The 21,807-nt window shown below is 46.9% G+C and overlaps 1 protein-coding gene across 3 annotated transcripts in view; it reads left to right on the plus strand.

The window, feature by feature from the left end:
* The window catches only part of CDS2 (CDP-diacylglycerol synthase 2), a 50,076-nt gene extending 29,351 nt beyond the window's left edge, over positions 1-20,725 (plus strand). For all 3 annotated transcript variants that reach the window (XM_054574010.1, XM_054574011.1, XM_054574009.1), the window contains exons 3-13: positions 1,186-1,282; positions 2,132-2,229; positions 2,978-3,117; positions 4,688-4,746; positions 6,405-6,487; positions 9,889-9,976; positions 10,468-10,536; positions 11,439-11,591; positions 13,001-13,120; positions 13,550-13,653; positions 13,916-20,725. In XM_054574010.1, the coding sequence (XP_054429985.1) occupies positions 1,186-1,282; positions 2,132-2,229; positions 2,978-3,117; positions 4,688-4,746; positions 6,405-6,487; positions 9,889-9,976; positions 10,468-10,536; positions 11,439-11,591; positions 13,001-13,120; positions 13,550-13,653; positions 13,916-14,045 (1,141 nt within the window). In that variant the 3' untranslated portion in view covers positions 14,046-20,725. The remainder of the gene's footprint in view (positions 1-1,185; positions 1,283-2,131; positions 2,230-2,977; positions 3,118-4,687; positions 4,747-6,404; positions 6,488-9,888; positions 9,977-10,467; positions 10,537-11,438; positions 11,592-13,000; positions 13,121-13,549; positions 13,654-13,915) is intronic.
* Positions 20,726-21,807: the final 1,082 nt, after the last annotated feature.

Genomic DNA, 21,807 nt, shown 5'->3' on the forward strand with positions numbered 1-21,807 from the left:
CATGGTCTCGTGGTGGGAGTCTATTCCTGTCAAAGCGTGTGGGACATGCCTGCCCACTGGCATTGACTGCAGTGCCCGTGCCCTGCTCATCTTAGCAGCAACCGCGGGCACAGCCTGGAGGGGTCTGGCAGTTGAAGGGTGCTCTAGGCTGGGCTGGAAGGGGCTGTCCAAGGAGGAGGAAAGGGTGGGCAGAGGGGTGGTGGTGGGCAAGGTCGCTGACCCAGCATATGTGGGGAAATGGTCCCTGGGCTTTGTGACTGATGGAGGGACTGCTTTTCACAGAGGAGCCCACGTTTCCAGTTTAACGTTTAGTGCCCCCTCTCCCGCGCACGTCCATTGTGGACATTTAAAAGGTCTCCTGGAAGAACTGAGAACCATCTTAACTTGGGTGATTCCAGGGTTGGAATTCTGGTCCCTTGAAACTCTAGTCTCTCCAATGCCAGCTATGTGGGTAGATTAAAAACACAAACTGTAAGGCCCCAAAACATCTGTAAGTGTTTCTTTGTGTGCCTCCCATACATGTCCCTTTGAAAGATTGTATTGAGCAGTGGTTAGGGGTATGGGTTCTGGAGCCAGGCCCCCAGGATTGAAGTCCCAGCTTAACCGCTTCATAACTGTATGACCAGGGCCTCCAGCTCCTCATCTGTAAAAACTGAGAGTGTTGAGGGCTGAATGTCTTAATACATGTAAAGTCCTTATAAGGGTGCCAGGTGTGTATTTGTAATAGCTGTTATTATCACTTTTTAATATTGCTATCACCATAACAGTGCAGGAGTAGGGCAACGTAGGGTTCTGCTGAAGGAAATATGTTTGTAAGGTTCATTCCCAGGGCCCCCCGCCCCGTAGAGACAGCTGTAGAAACCATTCAAGTAGATACTGAAGTAGAGGGCACTGCATTTCCCTTGGGATTTTTGCCTGGTTCCTTCATTAAGACATAACGCTGGTGTATTCTTCTGTAGGCCTTGGGCCTTGGAACGTCCACTGTGTTGGGTGTGGATGAGGCATCGCCTGTAGTGGCCCTGCTCCCGCCAGCATGTGGCTAGTTCCTCTGTCCCAGTGAAGGAGATGCTCCTGGAAAGGACTGACCCCAGGCCCTCTCCTCCCGGGAACAGCCGTCCCCCCTGGGTTTGTGCTTCCGTTCTCTCTGGGCTCCTAATGCATTTTCTCCTTCCCTCTCTAACTTAGATGGAAGAACTGGTGGGTGAGAGGCATCCTGACTTTGGCCATGATTGCATTTTTCTTCGTCATCATTTACCTGGGACCAATGGTTTTAATGATCATTGTAAGTGCCGTTGCGTGTTCTTTTAGTTTGGCCTTCGGTTTTTCATGCAGGATCTGAAGTGCTGGGTGCTGGGTTAGTTCTGGGAATCATTTGGGGTCCAGGCTCCACAGAGCATTTCTTTCTTACAATATCTGTGACTGCTCTCTTTTTAGCAGCCAGGTAGAGGGATGTTGGGTCAGGCCAGTTGTATGTGGTTAAAGATGCCTCTCCATTTTAAAATTTGATTTTATTATTTCAACTGTTTGATTACACTGTGACCCCTGCTGTCCTGTTGATTCTTGGTTTTGTTTGTTGTTTTCCTGGGGCCTTACTCATAGGCTTCGGCCTTTCCTTAAGAACTCCCAGTCCACAGTGCCCCCTCTCAGTCTTCCCACTGTCACGGGCAGGTCAGATGACCAACAACTGACCGCTGAGCACAGCAGTTGGGGCTTTCCAGGTATTTGTATTCATAGTCAAAAGGGAAAGAAGTCGATTGAGTCCTGGGAAGTTCTAGAATAAAGAGTTAATTGAAACTTCAGGAGCATGTATTTGTTGTTTTGTTTCAAAAAATATTTTATTGTTTATGCTATTATGATTGTCCCAGTTTTTCCCTCTTTGTTCCCCTCCATCCAGCCCTCCCCCACCCCCTCTAGGAGCCTGTGTGTTCTTTGTGAGAAACTGGATCTATTCTGTTATAAAAGGCTATATTGCCACGGGGGGTGGGGTGTGAGAGAGAAGAGAGATGAATCGCTGTAGGACTGCCATTTTTCTTACAGTGGTTTTTCTTGAAAGCCCATGATTTGTTTCTGTTTCCAAAGATCATAAGAACTGGGGAGCTCTCCAGCATTCTTATTCTTGTGTGTCCTGCAGGTGATGTGTGTTCAGATAAAGTGTTTCCATGAGATTATTACTATTGGCTACAATGTCTACCACTCCTATGACCTACCCTGGTTCAGGACCCTCAGCTGGTAAGCTCTGCAGCCCCATAGGCACCCTTAATAGACTTGGGTGACAGGTGTTTTGTGGTAGATATTTACCGTGGTGATGGGCGGGAGGGGAGTGATGGCTATGAACCTGCATGGCACCTATGAAACCCAAGTGCTTTGTAGGCCAGACTACATGCTGGCCTTGGAAGAGTCGTTAGTAGTTACCAAAAGTCTGGAATCTTCCTAGAATAACAGAGACTGGCTGACGTGCTATAGAAGTGAATGCCAGGGAGGCAGGTATCGTGTTACGTCAGGCAAGGTTTTATGAAGAAACTGATATTTGAACAGTGAGTGAAGAAAGGTAAGTGAAGAGGATGCCCCAGGCAGAGAAGGGACAGGAGCAAAGCAGACAGGTGGCAAAGCTGGGTGAGCCTCCCTGGTGGGCACGAAGGGTTCCTGCCGGGGAGAGTGGAAACAAGACTGGGAAGCAGGATGAGGCACGTTTTGGAGCACTATCTTACGGTTTGAGCGTTCTTAGGTTAGGTACAGAAACTCTACAAAAGGGGCAAAAACTAAATCCTGCGTTTGTGATAAATGGAGGGTGAATGACAGCTGCCACAAGTTTCTAGATAAACTTCTCACCTACAGTGTCACTGGAGAACAGGGACCATGGGGGTCTCGAGGGTGGGGGACTGCTGTTCTGGTCCTTTCCTCGGGGTTTCCTGACAGCCTCGCTGTAAAGGACAGGCCGCACGTGCTCCCCGCGGCAATGACTTGTCTCCATTTACAGGTACTTTTTACTGTGTGTAAATTATTTCTTCTACGGTGAAACGGTGACAGATTACTTCTTCACTTTGGTCCAGAGAGAGGAGCCTTTGCGGATTCTCAGCAAATACCACCGGTTCATTTCCTTTACTCTCTACCTAATAGGTATGCGTTGAATGGCTCACTAGTTCTTATGTGTCCTGTTTTGTATGTCTGCTGAGTAGGAGTTGGGGAATTCCTTGGTTACTGTAAAGTGTTGATGATGTCACCTCTGACCACGAGGGGAGCAGAGCCGAGGGCGCTGCGTTACTTGAGCTGTAGCAGCTCTTTGCTAAGAGAAGCGAGGCTCTGGGGCTCTGTGGGTGTGGGGGACCGCAGCCGGTGCCACCTGTCCCTGTGTTCCAGCCTGTGTTGGAGGGCAGCACAGCATGGCCCTGCCCTGACTCTCCTGTTGGCAGAGAATCTGTGCTGTGATGGAAACAGAAACCACCTGTTCTTATAACTTAGGTTTAAAAACAGGCAGCCATCTTTAGGAGCATCTTCTTAGAAGACCGCCTTGAAGGACAATGCAATCTAGTGGAAATTTTACTGATTTGGATTTAAAAGGACTCTGTGACTTCCCAGGGGCTGGGAGCTTAATCTCTCTGAGTCTCAGTAAGCTCTTTTGTAATCTAGAGCTAAAACTGGGCACTTACTGTGAGGATTAAATCATATACATTAAAACTTGACAAACAGTAAAGTACTTGTCAGTCTAAACTCAGTTCAGACTACACACTAGTTCTGATAATGTTAGTGTTTTTCATATTTGCCTAATTTAAAGCTAGTTTGGGGCACATGAGAAAGTTGTTCTGACCTAAATTTGTCTGACCTATTTTTGATCAGCTCTGTGAATGACATCTGGGTATTAAAATATAAAATCCACTGCTAAGGGGTTTGCAGATGTTGAGGATATTCAGAGGGCATGCCTCAGACCCTGAAAGCAGCCCCCCAGTGGGAGTCAGAGGTATCTGGGACAGCGACATGCTCTCTGCTGGGCAGAACTGTGTTTGAGGGGCCTACCACACTTAGGGGTAAAAGTTCTTTCCCTTCCTGGAGAAGGGGCAGGGGCTGCAGGTATTTTTTTGCCATCATATGCGTCTGTGAGGGAGGTAGGGGTGGCTTCTACCCCGCACCTGGTGGATCCCCCTTCTACCAGGCCTCTTCACTGGAACAGGAGTTGGCAAACTGTTCCTTGAAAGTCCAGATAATAAGTATTTTAGGCTTTGGGGGCCCAGGGTCCCTGTTGCAACTCCCCAATCTGCTCTAGTAACACAAAAGCAACCACAGACAATATGTAAACAAATGGGCATAGCTGTGTTACAATAAAATTTTAGTTATAAAATCTGGCAGCGGCCTGACTGTTGTTTGTTGACCCGTGCTCTAGGGTTAAAATATTCTTATCTGGTGAACAACAGCCTAAATTGAGTGTAGTCTGCAAGATTTAAAGACAGTGCCTTCCTTTCATTGTCTTGACGGAGTCATTTTTTCCCTTCTGATTACAATCTGAAGAGCGAGTCCATGCCTTCCTCCCTGCTCCACTACCTGGGGTTTGGGGTTATGCACTGGTTAACTGCTTCCAGGAAATTAGCCAAAGGATCATAATCACGATGATGTACACAGCCAAAGGAAGTGGCTAGGACAAAGGTAAATGCAGAATGTGATTTATTTTGCCCTTTCTTCTCCCTCCTTGAATCAGGATTCTGCATGTTTGTATTGAGTCTGGTCAAGAAGCATTACCGCCTGCAGTTCTACATGGTAAGGGAAGTGTGTCTCTATCTCTGTCTCTGTCTCTGTCTCTCTCTCAGGATTCTTGGCTTAAATGAAGTTCTGCTGAAACTCAATAAATCTCTCATCTTTTCTGTGGAAAATCCAAACTCTGGAGTGCAGTCTGTTATGTATGTTTCTGGAACCCAGACCATGAAGGAAGGGAGCCTGTTCAAGTTTGGCAGCTGTATATCCACTTAGATCCAATCACTGTTACTTAATTTACACCCTAAGCGATCCCTCCACTAGGCCCTGAAGAAAGTGGGCTTCAAGTAAGGCTCAAGGTGGCGCTGTCACCAGAAAGGGACCAGGACTAAGGCAGGACTGCCCCAGGCTGGTCTGGAATGTGTGCATTCTTGACTTCATGTAGGAAAGATATCATGACACAAGGGCAGGTGATTTGGAGAGTATGTTTATTAAAGCCTGGGGCCAGTGAAACAAAGGAAGGGTTTAGGGTAGAAGAGGCAAGATCATAGCAACAGGAGTGAGCCTAGGCGAGGCTGCCTTGATGTAAGAAAGGAAAGCACAGTAACTGAAGTGGCAGAAGTGAGCCATGCTGGGCTGCGTGGACTCAGGAAAGGAAGTCACAGTAATAGAAATGAGTCACGATGAGCTACACAGACCAAGGAAACAATTTACAGAGATAAAAGGAGGGCCCTTGGAGACAGGTTCAGGGGGTTAGCCTGGGACAAGCGGCTGTTGCCTGCTGCCCTCCTCATTGCGAGTCTCCTGGGGACCTTTAGAGCTTAGAAGAAAGAAAGCAAAAGCACATGCCTGAAGAAAGAAGGGGTGCAGGCATACTCAAGGGAGAGCACACACTTGGTTCTTTGTCTTAAGAGTTATCTTTTTTCTGTAGGTGGGAATTTTAGGGAAGGTTTTGGGAGGGTGTCAAAAGAATATTCAACAGCTTTCCAAGTATGTCCTTTAATGTGCTGATGCATCAAAATGAGTGTATGGGGGAGTTTGGGATCATTTTCTGGTCAGCTTCACTGTTTTACTTTTATCTCGGATTGGTCTGGCTCTATTTCTTTTTTAAATCTTTTTATTTGTTCTTTTGACTTTATTCGTTCTTGGGCTTGGTGGGCACTGGTAGCACCATCTGGGTCTCTGTTATCTATCTCCTTGACTTGGGTGATTTAAGCTACTCACTCTGTTGAGGAGGAGAGGTATAAACCATTTGCTCCGAAGTGTTCTTGGTTAGGGAAGACAAGATCTTGCAATTTCTTAGCACCTTGTTTAACTATTTGTCTCAGTTTCCCTCATTCCACTTGCTAAAGAGTTTCCTAGTTTCTTACTGTTCTGCCTCAAGGCCGCAGGCATTGTCCTATCCTATATCACTTTTCCAAATTGATCATGTTTCCTCTCTGAGCACCTCAGGCACTCAATGAATACTTGGAAGTAGCCAGGGTTTCAGAGCACAGAAGAACTTACTCACTAGTGAACCACGTGGTCCTGAGCATTTATGGGGACTGTAGCTGGGGACAGAGTTTCTCCCGTAGGCCTGTTCTGTACCTTGTCACTTCTAATAAGAAACATATCTACAGAAGCAGATATCTTTCCTACCTGTTTCTCGGCAATTTTCTATTTGGTATTGGCTGGTGCCCTTCAAGGCACACTGATAAAAGTTGATTGTTTTTCTTCTTTTGCAGTTTGGTTGGACCCATGTAACGTTGCTGATTGTTGTCACCCAGTCACATCTTGTTATCCACAACCTCTTTGAAGGAATGATCTGGTGAGTGATGACAGGGAGGGAATTTTCCCTTTTAGTTTGTGCGTGTTTCTCACGCACGCGTCCCTTGCCTCCTGAGCCAATGGTTGTCACCTTGCGCTACATCAGAATGCTGTGTAGCGCTGGTTACAACACAGATTTCTGGGCCCTAGCCCCGAGTTTCTGCTTCAGGGAGTCTGGGGTGGGACTTGCGAACTTGAATTACTAGTGCATTCCCAGGTGATAATGGTGTTGCTGTTCAGGGCCTACAGTTTGAGGACCATGGTTCTAGACTAATAGGTACAGGGATATTTAAAGAATCAGAGACAGTTCTGTATGGCAACAAATTTGAAATCCTAGAGGAAATTTCTATGATTTCCTGGCAAAATATAAACTATTAAATGTCATCAAGAAGAAAATTTAATAGATAAGTAACTGTAGAAGAATTAAAAATTGTGTGGGAATCCACACCTGGAAAAAGAAAGGACCAAAGGAAATAGCTAAGTTTTATCTAACCCTTAACACTAAAGCTGATAAGCACAGGGAGAGACAAGAATGATAAACTAATTTCTTTTATGGTTATAGATAAACCGTTCTAAATAAACTGTTAGCAAGTGGAGTCTGGCAATGTGTCAAAAGAATGTATACAGTCACGTGCCACTTAAGAACAGCTTTGATCAATGACAGACCGCATACTATGGTGGTCCCAATGGAGCTGACAAATTCTTGTCACCTAGTGAAGTCGTAGTGTGATGCATTACACAAATACTTATAATTGCCCACAGCATTTAGTACAGTAGCATACTGTACAGATTTGTAGCCTAGGAGCTGTAGGGGAACAGAACTTTCTTACCCCAAAATACCTCTTGTTGGCACAAGCGTTATTGTAGGCCAATTAATTTTAAGAAATAACAGACTTGGGACAAGCTCTGAAAACCAAGTAGCAGTTACCCTTTGTAAATACGTTTACATTTGAATGGGAAATCTCCATATGTAAGTGTCTCCTTGCTGTACTGGAAGAGGTGGATGACCTATTTCTACAAACTATTGTCAATATAGAAGAGAAAGGACTTAAATCTGCATAACAACCATACCCGTGTTTACTTCACTTTCCCTGCGAACTTCCTATAACCAACTCTCCCCCCACTTAGGGAGAGTTTCTTTTGTCTTCAGCTGAAGGTGGTATTTAACTTGGTAGTTTCAGCCATTTTGGCCAGTTACTCAGTTTTTCAGGTATATATGGTTTTAAACTTCTATTTGTTTTTCTCCTACGAATCTGTCTTTTATTACAGGAATGTGTCAGCCAAGAGCTTAGAAGGGTAGAGGCAAAATTATTTTTCCGCCCCTACAGAGCAATACCCTAGGTGTGTAGCAGGCTATATTGTCTAGGTTTGTGTAAGTGCACTCTGGTGCTCATATAAGGACTCAGTCACCTAACAACACTTTCCTCAGAATGCTATCCTCATAGTTAGGCTGCGCATGACTGTTCTGTTACTTAGTAGATTTTATTCCAGAAATGTAGTGGTTTCAACAAGAAATCTGTCAGCATAGATAGAAATCATCAGACTGATTGAAGAAGTTGGATGGTCGTAATGAAGAGGTATAGCCTATCCTAGTGTATAGAAGAGAGGTACTAAGGTATTCTGGGTAAGACCCCAGACTGTGCTTTTGTTTCCAGATCTCATAATGAGGGTACAGTACTCCCCACCTCCTGAGGAATAAATTAGTAAATACATGTGAAGTGCTTAGAACAGAGACTAGCTCATATAAATGTTACAGGCATTATTATGGTTATAACAATTATAATGGACTGGGAAGCATACAGCTCCTTCTTTCTTTCAGAGTTTCTGTTAGGTGTCTCTTAACAGTGAGTGATACATGCTAAGTCCTCATCTTAATGACCAGATATATCACTTGCTTCTACAGTGAGTAATGTTAAAATCTCTAGGTGCTGGTTTTCAGATTCAACCTACAAGACTTATAGTTTTAGAGCAGAGAGTATGTGCTAGAAGCCTCTACAGAGTAAATATTTTGGGGGGGTTGGTTGAATACTGATCCTCTAAATCCCCATAACAAACAGCAAGTCAAAATTTTGCCTTTAAGTATTCAAAGTCATGAAAGGCAAGGACCTACATCCAAGATTACTCTGTCTGGCAAAGTGATCATTTAGAATTGAAGGGCAGATAAAGTGCTCCCCAGATAAGGTAAAGCTAAAGGAGTTCATCATCACCAAGCCCTTATTACATGAAATGTTAAAGGGACTTATCTAAGAAAAAGAAGATCAAAACTATGAACAGTAAAATGACAACAAACTCACAACTATCAACAACTGAACTTAAAAAACAAAAACAAGACTAAGGGAACAATTAGAACAATTAGAACAGGAACAGAATCACAGAAATGGAGATCACATGGAGAGTATCAGCGGGGAGGGGGAGGGGGAGAATGGGGGGAAAAGGTACAGGGAATAAAAGGCATACTTGGTAGGTACAAAATAGACGAGGAAGTTAAGAATAGTATAGGAGGTTGAGAAGCCACAGAACTTATATGTACAACCCATGGACATGAACTAAGGCGGGGAGTGGGGAATGCTGGAGGGAAGCGGGGTATAGGGTGGAGGGAGATAAAGGGGAGAAAAAAATGAGAAAACTGTGATAGCATAATCAATGAAATATACTTAAAAAATTTGCCTATAGTTGATGGGCCAGGAAATTGAAGAACTTTAAATCTGAAATAGAGGAAATTTTTAAAATGTGACTGTCAGAGAATAGAGAGTGAGGAAGAGGAGGGTGATGGTACAAGTGTGGAAGCGGCCCCAATCTTATGATGGGCATGACCAGACCAGCAGGGGGAGGCAGAGAAGACATCGAGCTGTGTGTGTGGATGGTGGTTTTGCCCACTGGGTAGTCCTAGAGAACGGCAGGGCTTGCTAGATAGAGCTTATAGTAAGTAATACACAGTTTAAAAGAAAGTAGGTAAATTATGAAATAGACAAAATATATCACTTACTAGAATTAGGGAGGCAACTACTAGGAGAAAAACCAGAAATGATTAAAAGTGGCTGTTTTGGGAAATGGAGATAGGAATAGGAGAAACAAGGGAAACTTTTTTTTCCTTTCCTTTACAGTTTAAATTTGTACTGTTGTGTAGATAATTGCTTTATAGTGACAAAAGAACAAATGACATCTTACAGCATGCTACTTTCATGTATTCAGTAGTCATTCAGTAAACATTTGAATGCCTGCCCTGTGCCAGGTACTAGGAATGGCTCGGTCGGTATTTTATTTTATTTTTTTAAAAGTTATTTCTCAATGGGTAACAAATACTCTATGAGTTATTTTGGTACTAGAATTCATGAATGGTATTATACTGTGGTCTTTTAAGGTATTATCATGGGAGAGTTGATCCTTTGGTTTATTTTGTAGGTTCATTGTCCCCATTTCTTGCGTTATCTGTAATGACATCATGGCCTATATGTTTGGCTTCTTCTTTGGTCGGACCCCTCTCATCAAGGTAAATGGATAATCCTAACATGAAACATCACCATGCGGGAAGGGGGATGCTTTCAACGCGAGTAGATCAGCTTGGGAGACAGAGGAGATCTAGCTAGTACGTATCTTTCATGTCGTCCCTGAGAATGGCTGATACTAAATTTTAGGAGAAAAAACCAAAGGAAAACCCTGACAGTTACCCACGGGGAAAAAAGAGTGAATAAGGAAAACATTTTTATAAACTCTGTAAATACATTTTGGGGGATTTGATCTGAATTTGAGTATTGCTGTTTAGTTAGTATGCTGTTTTATAATATAATTAAATGACTTAAATGACTACTTGAAACAGGAAATAAACTGAGGGGAATCAGGCAGGGAACCAGAAAACCAAGCATGGGGTATTTTAGAAGGTGAGGTGGTTAACATAGTGAGGTTTTTTTAAGACGTACTCAGTGTTCCCAAAGTCAGAGATCTCAACATACCCTTTGCTAAGGACTTGTTCTCTGCCCACAGCTATCACCGAAGAAGACCTGGGAAGGCTTCATTGGGGGCTTCTTTGCTACTGTGCTGTTTGGCCTCCTGGTAGGTCCTGGCTGGGTGGGGGAGTGCCAGAGGCCCCACACCCATCTTCCAAGCCTGTCCAGGGCTAGAGAACATGTGTCCCAAGGCCAAGGACTGTGTCCTCCTGGATGGGACCTTGCCCTGAAGAAGGGCACCAGCGTGGCATGCTCTGTAACTGGCACGGGCAGCTCCAGCTGTCCTCCGTCCGCCAGTTTTCAAACAGAGTCTTGGCAGTTGAGGAGCAGGGGCCGTGCGCACCTTGTGCTTCTCATGCCGAGGCATGCAACACCCAGCAGGCCGCATTCTTGTCCTGGCATTTGATATTTCAAGGTCAGCATGATTGGCATCGGAGAGTAAGGGGAGGGGTGAGATACACTGCTCAGCCCAGATTTTCTCCTTTGTGTGCCTGGCCACAACTGGATGATCTCCCAGCCCTTTCAAGAGCACCATTCCCTGCTCTGACCCTGCACCAGTCTCCCTTTTGCAGTGCTGTCCGTCTGCCCTTAAGTGCCCAGCTTCCTTACCTTGCTGCTCTTCAGCCTCCTTCCTCCTGGCTGTCAGCCTCTCCTTGTACCATTTCCTCAGTTCCTGCCTCCCGAGATCCTGAGAAAATTGACTATAGCACCCCCAAGTGGGGAGAAATTTCTTACAGTTTTTTCACCACATTTCTCAGGTCTTTCCTGGATTCGTTCAGGGCATGGGTGTCTGGGCGGGTATGTGTGCGACCGCAGTGGGCTGGGCACTGTCCTCCGCCCCCGCCCCAGTTCAGGCAAAGTACACATGTGGTGGAACCTAAGCCTCTGATTCAGTGCGTGCTTGCGGTTAGAGGGTAGGCACTGTAAGCACGGGACCAAACCAGGTGTCTGCTGCCCAGGCAGGATGGCGGAACTTGTCACCTTTGCCTATCTATTCTTCATTCTCAGCTGTCCTATGTGATGTCTGGGTACAGATGCTTTGTCTGCCCCGTGGAGTACAACAACGACACCAACAGCTTCACTGTGGACTGTGAGCCCTCGGACCTGTTTCGCCTGCATGAGTATAACATTCCTGAGGTGATCCAGTCGGCCATTGGCTGGGTATGTGTCACCGCCACGGAGCGATCTGACCTCAGTGGGATGGTGACTGCAAGGGACAGCCCCCTCCCCACACTGCCTTCTCTCATAAAAGCACCGTCCTGTCCCCAAAGCTGTGGGCCCCAGGGTGAGGGAGAGTGTTCTAGTCAGTTCATGGCGGGAACAGGAGGAGACTTGACTTCTTTCTTCAAATCATTAGGACGAGTGATTCTCAAAGCGTGCTTTTGGATCCCTGGGGGACCCTGAGATCCTTTCAGGGGGTCTGCGAGGTCACATCTATTTTCATAATAATACAGTGACATTATTTGCCTTGTTCACTTTGTTGACAAAAGCAGCCGTGGGTCAACCTGCTGGCGACCCAGCATGGGTGAGGGGCTGGTGCCAAAGAGGACCAAGTCACTGGGTTCTCTGAGCCACACGCTTGCAGTAAAAACTGAGCCGGTTCTTCTTAAGAGTGTCTTTGGCAAAATAGTAAAATTATTAATTTTATTAAATCTTGGCCCTTGAATACACCCCTTTCTAAAACTCTTTGTACCAAAACGAAAAGTGCATAAAACATTTCTGCTGAACTAAGTTTGGAGGTATTTGATTATCCAAAGGGAAAGCATGTGGGCACTTCCTTAGGAGCTGACCTAGCTGCTTTTTTATAGAAATATAATTTTACTTGAAAAGAACTGACAAACTATAGTGTTTTAGGCTTGGATAATTGACAGGTGTTTTTCTTAAATGGATGAAGTGAGCCTGTCACTTCAAGGAAAACAGCTCACAGTAATTGTTAACAATGATAAAATATGGCTTTCATGGGAAAGAAGAATTTTAGAAAGTGTTCCTTTTGTGAGCTTGATAGCTTCCTAATATTTAAAGAATTTTCTGATGAGATCTGTGGTAATTTTAATATGTGATGTTTTGACATTTTAGAGCTAAGTGCGTCTACCTTTGGAAGGTTGACGTAACTCAGGAAACCAGTATTTTCTGAATGGCCAGTGCATGGGGTTATACAGTCATGCATGGGCAAAAACATACATTCAAAGTGCCCGATAGACCAGTGGATTTTAACTTAAGAGTATAAAAGTTTCATTAATAGAATTTCAGATTTCACATTGCACCAAATTTTTAAGGACTGCCACTTATCAAGTTCTTGTGTATTGTCAAAAATACCCACAATTATCTGAAAAGACAGTACTGAAATACTCTTCCTTTTTTCAGTGACATATCTGTGTAAGGCTGGAGTTTCTTCATAAACTTCAACCAGAACAGAAGTTAAAAAAAAAAAATCAGTCTTCTTACTAATTATGTTCTTTTTTGGAGGGGTGCGGGGAATATAGGTAGTTGAATAAAGAGTTATATATGTTAACATGTAATAAGGCTGTGCCTGTTGGCATCTTGACTTTTACTTCATATATTCTCCTCAGAAAATCGTCCGGATGTACCCTTTCCAGATTCACAGCATTGCCCTCTCGACCTTTGCCTCACTCATCGGCCCCTTTGGAGGGTTCTTTGCAAGTGGATTCAAACGAGCCTTTAAAATCAAAGTAGGAGAACCCTCTTCTCTGTCCCTCCCATTGTCTCCCCGCCAGGCCCCTCTTTGCCTGCCTTCCGCCTCCCTCCTCCTGCCCCACCCTGTCAGCCACCACCTCCGTCAAAGTCCTAGGCCCTTACTGTGTGCTCTTCACCCATGCGCAGGATGTAGGTAGGTTAAAAAAAGGGCAGTGTTTCCAAGAAAACTTAGTAGTTGGAATTTCTGTGTATTTGTTAATATCTTACATCTTTCTTTAAAAAACCATTTTGTAATTTAATAAGATCATGTCCTGGTATAGCCTCAGCATTTGAATCAATGCTTGCTTCTCACTTGGTTTCCCTCAGCGACTCGGGACAGTAGCTGGGCATTGAGGTGGGGCCGTAGGCCAGGGTTTGACCTTGGCTGAGCCCCGGCCCACCAGTCCCTCTGCTGCCTCTAACAGGACTTTGCCAATACGATTCCTGGCCACGGGGGCATCATGGATCGCTTTGACTGCCAGTATCTGATGGCCACCTTCGTCAATGTGTACATCGCCAGTTTTATCAGGTACAGTGCCTTTCCACCTGAACCAAGTTGGAAGAATTTTAAATAGGGCGGAATTCTAGGAGTTTAGCTACATCTCAGTTTCAGCGAAAAGCATCCCAATTATAAATGCAGTTTTCCGCTGCTACTGTTTATCTACAGGTTTCCCAAGGCCGCTCTGCACTCTGTTCGTAGGGAATCCAGAGGTGGGAGCAACCACTTGGATAGTCAGGCCCTAGAAATTGGTGGGCCCCCATCAGTGCCATTTTGTCACATTCTCTTCCAGGGGCCCGAACCCAAGCAAGCTGATTCAGCAGTTCATGACCTTGCGGCCAGATCAGCAGCTCCACATCTTCAACACACTCAAGTCTCACCTGACCGAGAAGGGGATGCTGACAGATGCCCTGGAGAACTAGCAGGCGCCACGCAGGGCCAGGAGTCAGAGCAGGCCAGAGCGAGGGGACAGGGCTCCCAGGCAAGCCCCGCTGGTGTGACTTAGACAATGACAAGGCTTCAACTCACTGTCTTTTTCTTTTTTAACTTTTTGGTAGAGTGTTTTTTATCTGCAGGTGTTAAGAAAATTCTGTACATTCAGTCTATGTGCTTATGATTTGGGGTTACAAGTAAACTACAGCTTTGAGTTGGAAGGAAGTCATGGGGGTAAAACCATTTGGGTTTTTTAAACAGAAGTTTTAAAACCCTGGAGGATGGTGCTGCCCAGCTCAGCAGTGGCTGCTTGGCCCTGGGTCTGGGTCTCCTCAGTGGAACCGGGCTCGATTAGAGAGTGGCTGTTCACTGGGTCTGACGGGCTCAGGGTCCCCCGCACCTGTCTTCGTACTGCCCCTTTCCCCAGCAGGGAAGGGGTACACGGCTTCAGTGTCTTTGCTGCTGGAGAGCTTTGCCCTGAGCTGCTCTGTAATCCCGCCTTGGAGCCCCACGGGGTTTGCCTTCTGTCGGCTGCGGGGACAAAGGCTTATTTATCAGACAGCATTCTGTCCACATAAAATCCCGGGGAACATGAGCTCTGCTTTATGATATGGAGTCACCTAACTTCATCACAGACTGAAAAATTTTCTTGAGAAAGCTCAAAAAATTATTTATAATAGTCTGGTAAAACAAACAGACAAAAAAAAACACCACACTGTAAGACTTCAAGTATATACAGTAGAATGTACTGTAACCAAACCCCTTCCCACATGTTTAGGCTCTGATGGCTCCTGGAGGGCGGTCCAGCTAACTTTATCTTCAGGGATGATGGTGTTCACGTTTGTGCTATGGACTGGTTGCTGCTGAATCCTTTCTGGGGGCTTTCCCACTGGGCAGGGAGCAGAGAGCTTCTTGTTTGTGCCCCTCGCCTGACCACCCACCCATGTAGCTGCTGTGTTGTATATATATTACTCCTAAGGCAAATGTGTATTGTGTATGTGTTTTAAAAATCACTTATTTCCTATAGTGATTTCAACTGTACCATGACTTCTTCACTGAAACCATAGAATCCTGCTTAAAACTTTGGAAAACCCAACCTGATTAGAGGTTCGACTATTCTGAAGATTAAATGCACACTTTTTATATAATGTGACAAGTTAAATGTACTTTGTATTTTACTGGGGGACCTTTCTTTTTTTAAAAAAAACAAAACAGAACTGTGATTTATTTTGTTTCCCTTCTTAATTATAAGAGTGAAGTTGACTTTGGGAAAGGGGTACAGGAGAGAGAACTTGATGTCCAAATGGGTTTAATTATTCCATGCCATGGTGGTTCTCATTGCCAAATGAGGGTGTAATAGCTTCCTTTAGTACCTGGCCTGGTGGTAGTTTGTTTTGTTTCTGTTTGACTGAGCCTTTCTGCCTCCCCGAAAGCTCACACTCAGCCCAGATCACTGGAGCGTCCAGCACAGGGCAGACCCCTCGGCATTTCAGCTCACAGACACCGCATGACTTTCCACATGCCTGTAGCATTGAAGCAGCTTCTTTATTCTGAACTTTTACTTCCACTTTAGCACATAGCTCTTCTTTTTCAGGTTCAAGTCCCCCAAAAACAAAATGTGTTTTTGCACAGGGTTTCAGTCCTGGCTGTGGACCCTGGATGGGACTGGCACATCCCTCACTGGGTCCTTGTTTTCTGAGTTGTCTTCTAATTCCAGTATTCCGTGATTCTGGCTGAGCAAGTCATGTCTCCAGAGGCAGCTATGGGTAGTGAGTCATGTCCTGGGCACCCGAAAAGCAAGTGGTGTCGGGCCCTTTCTAAATGTTTGTCCTTAAGATGAGGCAGCATCTCAGCAATGAATTAAACAGTGGAGGTGATTAGTAATGACTCTAGTTTTCTCACTGAAGAATGAACTTATTCTCCTGAACCAGAGACAGAAAGTCTCATTTGTCTTGTGGTGCCTCATTGTGGGCCTATGGTGGGGTCCTTGGGAGCAGGGAGCGGCAGCTGGAGCCCAGCAGCAGAGAGCCCCTCGCAAGGAGGGCTGCGCTTGGATCAGGGTGCCTGGCACATTCCCTTGTGGATGTGGTCGCTGATAGAGGCGTCTGAGGATCCTGGGGGGTCTGCGGAAGCTGAATGTGGTTGCTCGCCGGAGCTACCAGCAAGAAGGCCAGAGAGTCAGCCTGGACTTTATTTTTTGGGGGGTTTCTCCACATTCTTTCTGGTGAAATAAGAGTGTATCCCAGTGGAGTATAGTCTAGAGAGCAATGCTCCCTTGTGTCTTTGTAGCCCAGTGTTTTTCTTTCTCCCATTTATAGATGTTACTTCACCATTCAGATAAGATTCAAGAGACTATTTTAACATATACCTGTGCAGATCTTAATGGTGTAACTTAACTTCGTGTCCATTTTGTGTGTGTGAGAGAGAAATAAAACGTGAATGACACTGTGTGCCCTCCCTTGTCATGGATTCGGTTTCTCACTTCCATGTTTGCCTTTCTGTTTCCCACTTGTTTGGTATTCATAGCTGTTACGCAGTTCTGATTTAGAGATTTTTGTTTTGTTTACAGTTTGAATCCTATACATTCTCACAACAACCTGCCAAGGTGCCACAGGTGAGAGTCATGAGCACTTTGCCAGTGCGGAAGCTGAGGGGCAGAGTCGGGAGAGAGCTTCTCCAGGGTCATGTGGTGGAGTTGAGTCTCCGTCTTTCCGTCTGCCCACCAGGACAAGGACTGGATTGTCCCCAGCCCCACTTGCCTTTGCAAAGGTGGAGTAAGAGCTTCTGAAATTTTGCACCATTCCTTCCCTCAAGCTTAGGAGGCCTGACCTGTCTGCCAGGTTGGAGCGTAAGTTGCTGTTTGCTCCTAAGCAGTGAGATAAAGGAGCTCATGGACAAGGGCGTTCCAGAAGCCAGGGCCCTTCTGCAGGGAGCTGAGCCTGGCATCCTCCCTGGTGATTTCTACTTGTCCCCTCTCACAGGACACCCATGTCTTTCCCCCTTGTGTGTGCATGCCACCTCAGCATGATGAAAGTACACATGTTTTCCTCCTGAATGTAGAACCCTCTAAGGCAGCCTGGGCCTTACTTATATTTATTATTTTTGGTCTGTTTCTATTCTGAACATTTTAGTAGCTGTAGTATAACTGTATTTAAAACATTTACTCTTAGTGCTGTACAGTTCTACAATGTATATTTGAAACTAGTGTCATTTTCAGAAGGGGCAAAATGTAACTTTTAACCTTATACAAGTGGACTTTTGAAACTCCTTTAATGGTATTTATCTTTTTCTACTGGGCTTCTTAGCCTATAAGTTGACTTATGTTATGCAAGTAGATTCCAAAAATATGCTTTAAGGGAGACTAAGCAAACCCTGTGACTTGAGTCTAAGCTAGTTGCTGAGTGGGCTGGAGGCCGATTTGAATGGATCCTGGAGTTTAGCTCTTTCGAGTGTCAACGAGTTCTGGGCAGGTCCGAGAGCACCATGAGGTGATGGGTGGGTCGGAGGAGCACGTGAACCACTCCAGGCAAAGAGCGTCCCTGCTCGGAAAACTACGCAGTGGCCTTGTTCCCTGAGCAGCCTGCCCAAGGTCAGTTTTGTAAGGAAGTAGATTTCCATTACTCTACCAAACGTGGTCTGTCATTGCTGAAACTTGTTTCTGCGTCACCATTGCCCTTTGTTTTTTGTAGTAACTCACATCTGTGCCCACCTTGTAATTATGTGCTGAGAAAAGGGTGGAGTGGGGAGGGGTGATGTCACTTGTGTTCAGGGTTCCTGTTCTTCCAAAGTCGGGGGGGGGGGAGGAAAGGCTAAGGGGAGGATCCAGGTGCCTGTCGTGGACACATCACGAGACAGTAAGCCACGGGTGGGCAGCCCCTGGTGCTGCCTGCAGCAGGGGCTCCGAAGGAGCAGCCGGAACAAACCATCGCTGAGGCGACGGGATGGGCTGCGCACAGTGGTTCCGAAGCCAGAGGTTGGGTCCAAACAGCCCTACGTCTGGGCAGGCTACTAAGTGCAACTCTGGCCCAGCTGGGCCTGATAACAGCACCTCCCTTGTGGGATTGTGGAGATTTTAAGAGAGAATGCTTGTTAAGCATTTCTCACAGTGCTTGACACATAGTGGGTGCTCAATAAGTGGTAGTTATTTTTGTTGCGCTGAGCTGGTAATTTGAACCTAAGTCGCTGTGATGTCAGAGACTGGGTTCTCAGCCACTGGACTGCAAAGAAAGGGGCTGATTCCTGGGCAGGGCCTCATTCTGTCCTTGTGTCAGTCAAAACAAACTTCTTTTCCCCTTGTCACTTGCCACACAGTTGCCCAGCTTCCAGTTTTTACAGAAATGAACAGCTTCCACTTCCTGACTTGCTTTCCTTTATTTGGAGGGGGTAGGGCTTGTGGCACGACCTAGAGAGAGTGCTGGCGTTTGGACAAAGGGGCGATGAAAGAGCCTGGTTTAAAGTCTTCATCTGGGCTCACCTCCTGGTCCTAGGTTCTGCTCATCCACGTGCCCTACAGAAGGTGGCCCCGTTCTCAGTAACAGCGTCCCCGCGGCCAACCACCTGTATCATTTGAAAGCGTCCCCATCTTTTTGTTGCTCCCAGCACTGCTCCAGTCCCTGCCTCCTTCAGGTTGACCAGCCAAGACGTTGTTTACCTGGGCTCTCAGGTGGGTAGAGGCTGTTGCTCTTACCTGGGGCTGCCTCTTGATTAAGTTTTTTACCTGTTTGTATGTGGACCGTGTTTTCACAGGCAGTGTGGGAGGTATACTTTGGATGCTAAAATGTTGGGGTTTTTAGAACATGTGGATGATTTCTGTGAATAGAGGACAGAATATCTGAGAGCCAGGAGTTTATGGCCAGTGGGTTTTAAGTCCACTTGGCTATTTAAAAACCCTGTCTCCTTTCCTACCGTCTCCACCAAATGCCTAACTGCTGAGGCTCTTTTCATTTTTCTTCTCCAGCCAGTAAGTTACTAGCAGTGTACTTATTAATAATAATTGCAGCAATAGTAATAGTGCTTGATATGGGCCAGGCACATAGGAAGTTGCTGTAGTGCCAGAGACTGGGTTCTCAGCCACTCCACCGCCACCTGCCCTGCACGCAGCCTGGGCGTCCAAGGTCTGGAAAGCGGCCCACTGAGCTGCTGAGAGAAGCAGTCCAGCTTCAACACCCACCTACTTTGCACTTGTTCCAGAAGGTTGGCCTGACAAAAGGAATGAAGACAAGAGGATGTTTTGAAACCCCCCACACTTAGCGGCCATGGTTTGCCTGAAGCCGTCCTCACTTCCTGCTGCTCTTGGTATAGATTTTCCATGGGAAAGGGCCTCGTTCTTGTCTTCTTGCCGGTGGTGCCTCCGCTCTGTGGGTGACGGTGTCTCTGATTCCCTCAGGACCCCATTTCCCCCTCTGGCCAAGGGCACACAGCTCAGGAACCTACAGCAGTGCCCTGCATAAGCGGCCATGGGCCACGAAGAGTAAGGGAAAGAGAAAGTACCTCCAGAGCAGATTATAACACAGGGGAAGGGAGCCTGAAAGCCCTGCCCGCACCCTTGCAGTGTAACAAGTCAGGGCCTTGTGTTTCATGCTTTCTTAATAGTATTTAAGGGTAGAAGCAGGTGACCACTGAGGATAGATGACGTGGGTGTGTTGTTGGATCGCAGGTTAGCAGAGGATCACGTGCGTGATTTCATGAATGAAGGGAGAACAGGCACTTGAGTGAAAAATATTTCATTTAGTTTTCTGAAGGGAGACAGGGAGTTAGGGAGGGTGTGTGTGTGAGGTGGGGGATTCTTCCCTTTGAAGGAATGGTGTTGACAAAGACCCGTGAAATTCAAGCCAATGGAGTAATAATGTGGAATTACCGGCTTGACCGAGAAGTGTTCCTGGGAGCTGGCAGAGAAGGAAGACCAGATCCAGAGGCCCACTGTGTTAACTGGCCTCGCCCCTTCACTTAATTAATGAAGCCGCAATTGTGGCAGGAATCAGGAGAGCATGGTTGCAGAGGTGTTCGGGAAGCAGCTGCTGTGACGGGCTGGTCCTGGGCTTGTCCTCTTGTCCTGGACTCCACGTTTGTTGGGCCTGGCACTTCCTCCCTCATCACTGCATCTAAAGAACCCAGGCAGCTTCTCGTCTGCAGAGAAAAAAAAAGTCTCCCAGTGGGGGCGAAGGCCCCGACAGTGCCGCTGCGGGGGTTTCCCGGGCGTTGGGCAGGGCCGAGCCCTTTGCAGCCTCTTGAGGGCTTCCCTCTATGCAGTGCTCAGAGGGTTCAGCGGGGTTGAGGCATCTGGTGATTCTGTGCCAAGTGAAACTGTTTGCTGATAGGATGGAACACTTACGTCTCACTTCCGTTAGGTTCACAGCCTGGGTTTGCTGGCTTTGTGCCAAGGAACACCAGCCCAGAAAGGGAGTTCGGGGAATTGTGTAGCTGCTGTGCCCCGTACGTGACTTGTTTCACTAGATCCATGTGTTTGTGCCACAGCAGACTCCCCTGTGCACCGTCTGATCAGTGTTGGACAGTACATGTAGATTCTTTTCCACTGCAGTGTCAGAACATGATGGACTATACATTGGAAAATATTTACCGTGTTTATATACCTGAATGTTCCTATTACACAAATAAACATCTATTAAATTCTAGATCCCGTGTGCTTCCTGGTGGGCAGAGTGCTGACGTGGCGTGAGGTGGGGGCTTGGTTGTGTGGGACCAGCGTCGCTTCCCAGGATGCCGCCCGGCCTTCGCCACCTGCCCTCCTGGCTTTCCTCCTGCTTCCCAGGCTGCCCCTCCTCAGGCACCCGTCAGAGCATTTCTGCTCCAGCCTGGCCCTTGGGTGGAGGCATTCTGCCCGAGGCGCTCGCACCCCCGCGCCCTCTCCTGGGTGTTCTCACGCACTCTGAGGGCCGCAGTGACCACACTCACTGTCACAATTTCAGGTCCACGTCTCCAGCCCTCACGTACCGACAAGGCCTCTTCACGTGGACTTCGCATGGGCAAACCCAAACCTGGCCCTTTACCCACACCCACCCCAACCCATGTTCCGTACCCCCACCCCCTGTACCTCTTCTTTTACCTAAGCCCGTCAGTAGGAGTGAGCTCACCTGTAACCAAGGCCAGCCCCTTCCACCTTCCCTCTGGCCATTCTGCTAAACCACTCCCTTTGTTATAGCTGGGGTGAGCTTTCTCTGCTAGATGCTTCTGGTGGCCTTAGGTCAAAGTTCAGCTTTGTTAATGAGGTTCCGCGGGCCCTCCCTCCAACCCACAGTCAGGGTCGGCCCTCTCACGGCCACACTGCGTGCGCATCTTTCCCTGTGCCAGGTGCTGTGGTCTCCTGGCTTCACACGTGCTGCTTCCTCTGCCCGATTTTCTCCTCCCCTCCCTCCCGGCTCCCCGCAGCCCGCCGAACCCCTGCCGGCGCCAGGTCCGCCATCCGTGGCACCTGCTCTGGGAGGCCCCTGTGCTCCCCGCCTCAGGACTCCGCTGAGACTGTGGGCCCTGGTGGGCGGCTGGAGGAGCCCCGAGTCTGACATCCTGTGACAACGGGCCCTGCCCAGCCCAGGCCCATGCATGGGCCAGTAGGACCTCCGGACCTTTCGCCTTTCAGACGGGCTTCTGCCTTTCTGGACCGCAGGGACCCTAAAATGGTGGCACTTGTGGAATGACTGGTTTCCTAACACTCAAAAGTGCAAAAAACGCTGCATTTACTTCCTTTCCTATATCCAACAAAATCTGACTCCAAGCCACAGGTTTCAAGGTTGATGA

This window comes from Pteronotus mesoamericanus, unplaced genomic scaffold (assembly GCF_021234165.1).
Source record: "Pteronotus mesoamericanus isolate MK-2021 breed Mesoamerican mustached bat unplaced genomic scaffold, CSHL_Meso_final contig_25, whole genome shotgun sequence".
Classification (NCBI taxonomy): Eukaryota; Metazoa; Chordata; class Mammalia; order Chiroptera; family Mormoopidae; genus Pteronotus; species Pteronotus mesoamericanus.